We start from the raw sequence: 9,093 nt of genomic DNA, 5'->3' as shown, positions 1-9,093 counted from the left end.
TTATAAAAGAATAAACTAGGGATATCTATAAGCTGATAATTCAATAATATTATTTAACACTGTCTCTTTAAATTAGTGCTAATGCTATATTATTTAAATCTTAAAATAAGTAAATAAATGATAAAAACTCAGATATTAGCCATTTAACTGATATGGTACCAATATATTTTGTGTCCCTAGGATGAAGTTTAAAAACATAATTAGGTTTTAATCTTTTTAAATGACGTCTCTTATGTTTATCAAGGCTGCATTTATTTGACCAAAAATATAGTAAAAATAGTGATATTGTGAAATATTAAAATTTTAAATGCATTTATTTTAATATACTTGTATTATTATCAGTGTTAAAAACAGTTATACTGCTTAACATGTTTGTGGAAAGCTTTATACATTGATTTTTAGGATTCTTTGATGAGAAAGTTCTCATCATAAAAAGAACAGCATTTATCTGAAATACAAATATTAACATTATACATACATGTCTTTACTGTCACTTTTGATCAGTTTAAAGTGTCCTTGCTGAATAAAAGTTTCTTAATAATTAATACAAATTAATTTCTTTTAAAAAAATCACTGACCTCCAAATTGTTGAACGGAATTGTATATAATTTTGTTGAAACCTTAACCTTTTTTTAAATTATGCAATTTATTGTAAAAATCTTTTTTATTTATAAATGGTGGAATGAGATATTTCATTACTATTTAAAAAAAAAAAAAAAACTTCTGTGGTGCATCATAACTGCAACTGTTTCTTATCACTGCTTTGGAGACTCATTGTGTTGTAAACACTACCAGGGGTGTTACACTGTATATCAGGGGCGTAGATTACGCGGGGGATGCGGGGGACTGTGTCCCCCCCACTTTTAATATCACGTAAATTCGTCCCCCGCACTTTTTCGGGCAAGTGTGTTCGCATAGAGGTTTTCAAGAGCCGGTGTGAATAAATATATATTTAAATTCAAAATAAGATAATTTATTCTTTTTTCCAGAATAAAGCGAGATGAACATCGCGGAGCGCTAAACACTCATGCAGTGTTCAAAAACTGTTGACTGGTAGGTTATATAGATTACAGAAATGTTTTTTGTATATATATATATATAACATTTCTGTCCCCCTCACTTCTGAAATTATGGCTACGCCCCTGCTGTATATGGTTACCAAAGTGCGTTGCCATGGTGTCTGGTCTCAGTGAGCCATTGTCCCCATGACAGTGTAAAAGTGGGAGAGCGGAAGCATTGCCCAAATACAACTGAGCTAAAGCATGTGTTGACTTTGAAAATAGTTTGGCGCACTCTTAAAAAAATAATTCTGAATCTGTGCTCTTAAATTACAAACGGGAAACTCACATAAACGTATCAGTTTGTCACAGTCACAAACACAAGCAGAGCGTGCTTTGAAAGCAAACTGCGTCATCGCGCCGCCACACTGACACACATTCTCCAAATGATCCTCATTAGCAATAAGTAAACCATGACTCCTGTAGCCATGTTAGCTAAAGTGAGATTAGCACTAGCTTATCGCTGAGGGCCTAGTAGTTTGTGTCTTCAAATGGTTGTCTAAACAGGAAAGCATTTACATGGGCAGAGAATTTCTTTTCAAAACTTTTGGTAGAGTTTACCGTACCTATTTTTGTCTGCTTTCGAGAACCAACAAGTGGCAGACACATTGAGCTAATACAGTGTTTCCCGAGATTGTGATTCCTGTGTGAACACAAGTCTTGCTTATTTTAGATGGAAATCTAAACTGTTGTTCTGTTGATTCCTCAGCGGATTCCTTAACTATAATTACTAAAACTGAAACTAAAATATATAAAAGGTAGTAATAGAAATAAAATCATAATTAAAGTTTTAACTAAAATAAAACTGAAAGGTAAAGCGTTAAAAAAAAAAACTGAAAATGAAAAACTATAATAGACTTTATAGTTCATTAGTATTCTTCAGTGGTTCAAGGATAATATCCCAAAGCCTGTCAGCCTGTCTCGCTCTCTGCCGGTCTCTCTCCCGTGACCTGACCATGACAGACAGGATCTCTTTGGAGGACAGCCAAAAAAGAAAGAGAAAGAAGAGTCTGGAGCCCGCATGCCAGCATGTTATTGTTCATCCTGGCTGGGGAACAAGGTCGAGGAAGGCTGCAATTCCCTGCCTGCCAAAAAGCTTTGACCAACAATCCACACCCCCTCAGACGTTTCCTATGTTACTTAATAATAACAGGCCCATGCCAAAACACTAGTTTGGACAAACAGACAATAGGGCCCTTGTCAAATGGTTGTGCATCACCTAAAGCCCTTTGTTTTAATGCTCATCAAATATTACAGACCTGACCAGGTCAAAAGCTGGCAGAGGTGATTTACATGTAACCAGTTAAATATTTAATAATAAAAAAAAGTGTATAGAAAGGAATTATACGAGATCAGTTCGACTTAACTCGACCTAAACAAGTGTAACCCTCTCTCTCTCTATATATATATACATAAATAAGTAAATTGGTGCAAAATAGAGGAAAATGTTGCCAAAACGTTATACCACAATGGAATTTTTTTCTTAAAAATAAAATAAAAATGGCAATGTATTAATTCCATTTTTTGTACAGAATAAACAAAACAAGCAAAAGTCTAATTTCTTACTGGAACAGTTCATATGTCACACCCAGATGTATAAGATATGCACAGAAATCAGTTTAATCTAAGGTTAAGAACCTCTTTTCCACATTGTAGAATTTAGGTAAAGAGAAAATAGCACTTGAGTCATACAGGATGCAGAAACTGGAACTTCAATAACATCTGAATCAGCAGAAGCTCATAAAGAAGAAGCGTTGCCAAATGCAAGACCATCAGAAATGTGCATTAACAACGTCTGAGAGACAGATATGAGTTCAGTGCCCCTTAAGTTTCACTCAACCCAGTATAAGATATGCACAGAAATCAGTTTAATCTAAGGTTAAGAACCTCTTTTCCACATTGTAGAATTTAGGTAAAGAGAAAATAGCACTTGAGTCATACAGGATGCAGAAACTGGAACTTCAATAACATCTGAATCAGCAGAAGCTCATGAAGAAGCGTTGCCAAATGCAAGACCATCAGAAATGTGCATTAACAACGTCTGAGAGACAGATATGAGGTCAGTGCCCCTTAAGTTTCACTCAACCCAAAAAAAGGAGGACAGAAAAATTAACTGTAATTAACCCCATTCCCTCCACTGTACTATTGCAACATCCAGTAACCTTTCTGCTGAGTGCCCTGCTCAAATTAGCTTGAGAAAGCATGGTTTAATTGGGTTTAATATGAACACCTGGAGCGGGCACTGTGCAGTGAGTGGAAAACAAGGCCTGGTAAGCATGTCAGCAGTCTTAAACCAGTCACCAAGAAAGGAATCAGTCTTGCGGATGGTTTAACTCATCAGAAAAGCCTTGGATACTCATCAGAAGTACAGACAATGGGGGAAGCATGTTACCATTGAGGTAATATCAGCACTACAATGTAAGAAATGCCCACAACAAAGTAATTCAATTAAAGGCTGCAAACGTAATTAAACCCAAATCCACAACCAAAGCACAACCTACTGCATACAAACTACAGGTATAAAGAGTCACGTCTGTCAATCATGCCATCTGCTGTGGCTGGAGCTGATCATTTATCCCTAGTACAAAAGGCACTATTTTGGCTTGCTGTTGTTCTGTTTCATATATGCAAATTTTCTTGTGTGTGCACAGTGTGCCACATTTGAATGCCAACTCATTTTCCTCACAGACAGGAACAGAATAATACACTGATCATGGACTGCATTATATGTCAAAATATGACCATTGTTCCAAAAACAGAAACACATGGAAAATCCTTTAAAATAAAGAGAAATACAGCACATCATATTGCACAGATTAAACAAACTATATAACAACACTTTCCCCACATATACACATAGACAGTGAATGAGACATTTGGACTGCAATATGAATAAAACAAGCCGCCGCAGACATCATATTAATACGTTTAAAAGCAATTACATCATCCAAAAGCTGACATCTGCGAGATGAGATCTTCATCACTTAATCTCTATAAAACTTAAAAGAGAAAAGTCTAAACAAATCACATAAAAAGTCTGCCAGTCTCTTTTTCTCTTTATATAAGTTCTTTCATCAGTGACAATGGAGGGTGATGCAGAAGGACAAAAACAGACTAAGAAATTAAACACAAATGTTTCCACAGGAGAATTGAGAAGTGAATTTAATTGATTTCCCATGATGTAAGATAATTATTTTATATATTGAAAAAGTATCTACAGTTTTGCATAAAATTTTGCATCCACTTAGCGGTCTTAGAAAGCCCTCTTGTGGCCGCAACTGTTTCTGTTTTCAGGATTTAGCAACAGAACACATTATTCATAGGGCTGTGCGATATTGAAGAAAAATGCGATATGCGATAACTCATTAAATAATGCGATATTCGATCTGCTTAGTATTTACTCTTTGAATTCAATATGCACTGATTCTTATTTAAGCTACAAAAGTTATTTAGGTAAGAGCATTGAGTGATTTTCTCTTTGTCTGGCCCCAAAGGCCCCAAATATTGCAAGCTGTAGCGATATGCATATTGCGATATGTACATTTGCGATATTTCAATATATTACACAGCCCTAATAGGCACACTTAAAAACAGTTATGGAAGCACTTATGGGGAAAAAAAGCATAACCATTGCAAGGGAGGTACATCTTATATATATATATATATATATAAACTACCTAATTATTACCTACAATACTTCAAAATACTATGCAACATATGCAACATAATACCTAAAGATACTGCAGTGTATTCCCTATTGGAATCCAGATTGTTTCATAATAAGGCCTTGTACGCATGTGAGAAGCTCTAAAATAATTTTAATGCATAATATCCGTGAAATTTATCCTGAAAGTAAGAAAATGGAGTCAATTTATAATGTTACAAAAGATTTCTATTTCAAATAAATGCTGTTCTTCTGACGTTTCTATTATCACTGTTTCCACAAAAATATTGCACAGCACACAACTGTGTTAAATATTGATAATAATAAGTGCTTCTTGAGCATCAAATCAGCATAGAATGATTTCTGAAGGATCATGTAATGCTGAAGATTGGAGTAATGGCCGCTGAAAATTCAGCTTTCCCATCACAGGGTTAAAAAAAAATACATTTCAAAATATATTCAGTTAGAACATTATTTTAAATTGCAATAATATTTCACATTACTGTTTTTTTTCCTGGATTTTTAAAATTGTTTTATATAAATTCAGCCTTAGTGATCATAAGAGACTTTAAAAACATCAAAAATCTTACTGACTCTTGAATTTTGAACAGTAGTATATTTATACACGTTTGTCATGTAACACTTTTATGCTCATGATATGAATGCTGATAGTTTCTTTACATAAGCCTTTCAGGTTCATTGGGGAATGTTAAATGTCTTATTTACCAGAAGCAACAGGGTTTGACTCACATATTGTTTTGTTTTTTGATGATCCCGCTTTATCTACCAGATCTCAATCTATGAGAAGTTATCACACACCCAAGTGCAGATACATGACAGAACAGACAATTGAGCAATAGGTCACAGAAGGACAGAGAGCAGGAAGAGACAAGGGACGAGAGAAATGGGCCAGTTTGCAACACATACAGCCTTAATGGACACTGCATGCTTTCTCCACTCCAACAAGCGAGCAATAGCTTTGTTGGAGGTGTCAGGAGAAGGCACAATAACTGCATTATTGTCCTTGACTTGACCTTGTGTATTAGAATGCATTTCAGTGGAAGAGGAAATCACAGAAGACAGGGCAGGAGCTTGCTATTTTTGGCTCACATTACACATTTTTATGAACTGACATCTTTGAGAAAACCCAAAGGCTGAACTAAAAGGGAAGGAATTATGCTGTTTTGAAATTCACTAGACAACCAGACAATGTATTAGCAGACCCAGTATTAGCAAGTATGAATCTGCAAGTCTTGAATAAAATTTAAAGCCAAACAAAAAACAGCATGAGGAGCAGCAAAGTGAAGGTAAGGCAACATATTTTTGCTCATCCTATGGAGGACTATGTCTTTTGTCTACACTTTTATCTACAAATGCATGCAATTCGCTTTCTATATTCATCTGGTAACATTTTGAAAAATAATCATTACATTTCAAGCAATGTATATCTGTCCAAATCATACTTTGCCAGTTTAAGGTGTACTTGAATAAATTACGTAAAAAAATGGTGTATTTTGAAATAAAGGGTTAAAATAATACAATATATCTTGGTAACATAGATGCATTGCACATTTTATACGTGAAAGAAAGTGGTTAGATATTCTGGCTGTTATTCGGGTGGCAAACTATTTACATATCACTGTAACAAAAATGTGGAAAAAGGAAATGTAGAATCAGATTGTGCTTGAATCATGTGTTCAGTGGTGTAAGATAATAACCTGCTTGACCACCTTGCTCAGGAAGTTTAACCATCAACATTTACCTCGTTGTTTGTCTGGATGATTCATTTAAAGTTTTTTTGTGTGTTTTTGACCAACAAATGTTAAAAGGCAAGACTTTCTAGAACACATAAGTGAAGATTTGCCCAGAGTGATCAATTTATATCGGTCACTTTTTTGGAGCAGTTAAGTAAGGCCATTGAACACTCATAAGTGACACCTCTATATAGCGTTTGTCAACACTAAGAGCGAGTATCTTTATGTCACGGTCTGTCTGACTCTGAATATTTCCTGCATTCTTTTGACACTTTCAGGGGCGTGTCCAAGCCCCTTTCATTTCCTGAAAGTGCATGTGTAGAACCTAAAAAAACACTTCAGCTGAACTATAAAACGTTGCTTAACCAAACGATCCTGTTCCAGTTGTTCAGTCCACTGACAATGGCCAAAAGACATCTAATGTTGTGGATCTTCGCTCTGTGTGTTTCACTCAAACCCTCAGGTAAGATACTGTATACACTAGTGCCTCTGCTTCACAATGACTGAACTTATCTCTGCACTGCTGTGGACTCTTCAGCTGTAATACTGCACTGCACTGACAAAGTCTAAGAGTTCACACAATGAAGGGTGTCTGATTTTAGAGTATTAGAATTTACACTGTAAAAGTATATGAAATTTGTTTATTTGTACAGATCCTAGGTTTACTAAGGGTCAGGGAAAATCATGCAAATTTGATGGAATGCAATATTTGTTACGCATGATTTATATCTTTATTTGTAACAAATGTATTGTTTATATTATTTTAAAACAGTATGTTGAATAATGTTTTATTTAATTTCAAAACATTATTGCATTTTTATATAATGTTCCCTAAGAAACATTAAACAGTTAATACATATGAAATCACTGGTAACACATTAGATTGTAGTGTATTATATGTAAATTTACACTCTAAAAAACGCTGGGTTGTTTTTTCAACCCAAATGCTGGGTTGAGACCGCAGGGTAAGGATGTTGGGTTGTTTTAACCCAATTTGGGTTGAAAATAGTTCTTGATCTATAACCCAGCGGCGCTGGGTTGGGAACGCGGACGTGAAAGAGAGCACGCACCTCAACTTCGGATGACACCAGTGCGAGAAGCCGCCATTTTCTCAGCGTCTTCAGATGGAAGCGAGTGCGAGTGAAAGACGGTTTATGGTAAGTAAAGATTAAAAATGTAAAGTCATCATTCATTGTTTGAGTCCGGTAGTATTTTGAGATTTCATGGAAGGCGGAAATATTCCGAAAGGAGCTTATATTGAAAAATACGCGGACGCGGATTTCGCCTCAGAACGCCTCGTCTTAACGGCCTCTTTTACCGAACGGAAGAGGCGCTTTTAATATAAAGTCAGAGAGTGTCTTATGTCGTATTTACATAAGATTTTACAATATTTACATTTTTTGAGGTGTTAAGAGAGGGTTATTAACATATTTACATGTTAATTCGTTATCTTCTTTTTCGCAGTTAAATTGAATGTAGTTACCTAAAGGAAACGGCGTTATGTAATAAAGACTAGCCTAATTATTTTGAGGCTGATGATGTTTCTGATAAATGTTATAATATCAGTGTTAATGTTGTGGTTTATTTACTGTCATGCCAGAATAGTTTGTAAAGAACTTAACTATTAACTAATTGTACAACTATTGTATAATAGTATTTTTGTATAATATTTTTATACAATATATAAAATTTACCAAAAAAGTCAAATTTGATCTTAAAAGTTATATTCAACAAATGATCAATGCTTCATTTATAAACTCTGTAGCTGTTAATGCCATACTTTTCTGCACTTCTTCATACATGCATGTTACTTTTGACTGTTTTCTCTTGTTTTAAATACATATTTACCTTTTGATAATCATTCTGTGTGTGTACAAATGATTTTAAAATGAACAAGATTTGTAGGTTTAATGCTAGCTCGATTTGGGTTCATTTTAGCCTAGCAGTGTAGTAATTTTAAACCATAAAAAAGCAACCCAGCAAGCTGGGTCAAACATTATAACCCAACCTGGGTTAAAAATAACCCAAATTGGGTTGTTTTTAACCCAGCAGTTTTTAGTGTAATGAAATATAACTCAACCAATACCAAAAGTAAATAGTATTAGTACTAAAAAGGTGCATTCACAAGCAGATCTACATCCAAATCCATATTAATTCTGTTCAGTACTTAACTATAATATAAAGTGTTATCAGTTCATTTTGTTTTAATCTCCCTGTCACTTTTTGGTCAATAGCATTGTGTATATTATATGAAAGGGCTGCAGCACACTTTTAGAAAAAAAAAATAGGTACAACAGCTGTCACTGAGGCGTTATCTTTTTTTTTTTTGTAAGTACACCTTTGTACTTTATTTACCCCTAAAGGGTGCCTTTAAAGGGGTCATATGACGTTGCTAAAAAAAGAACATTATTTCGTGCATTTGGTGTAATGAAATGTGTTTATGCGGTTTAAGGTTCAAAAAACATTATTTTCCATATACTGTACATTATTGTTTCTCCTCTATGCCCCGCATTTCTGAAACGCGTAGATTCTTACAAATCTCATCGTTCTGAAAAGCGAGGTGTGCTCTGATTGGCCAGCTATCCAGTGCGTTGTGATTGGCCGAATACCTCAAGCG

The 9,093-nt window shown here is 34.8% G+C and overlaps 1 protein-coding gene across 1 annotated transcript in view; it reads left to right on the top strand.

Annotated features, from left to right (window-relative positions):
- Nucleotides 1-5,939: 5,939 nt before the first annotated feature.
- LOC107656497 (zinc metalloproteinase-disintegrin-like batroxstatin-1) overlaps nucleotides 5,940-9,093 on the top strand; it is a 20,488-nt gene continuing 17,334 nt past the window's right edge. Inside the window, exons 1-2 of the mRNA XM_016444379.1 lie at nucleotides 5,940-6,029; nucleotides 6,861-6,939. Of these exons, the coding sequence (XP_016299865.1) occupies nucleotides 6,009-6,029; nucleotides 6,861-6,939 (100 nt within the window). The 5' untranslated portion in view covers nucleotides 5,940-6,008. The remainder of the gene's footprint in view (nucleotides 6,030-6,860; nucleotides 6,940-9,093) is intronic.

Source organism: Sinocyclocheilus anshuiensis, unplaced genomic scaffold, assembly GCF_001515605.1.
Source record: "Sinocyclocheilus anshuiensis isolate Anshui unplaced genomic scaffold, SAMN03320099.WGS_v1.1 scaffold1931, whole genome shotgun sequence".
NCBI classification, from domain to species: domain Eukaryota; kingdom Metazoa; phylum Chordata; class Actinopteri; order Cypriniformes; family Cyprinidae; genus Sinocyclocheilus; species Sinocyclocheilus anshuiensis.
This window is presented reverse-complemented; position numbering and strand designations above follow the sequence as displayed.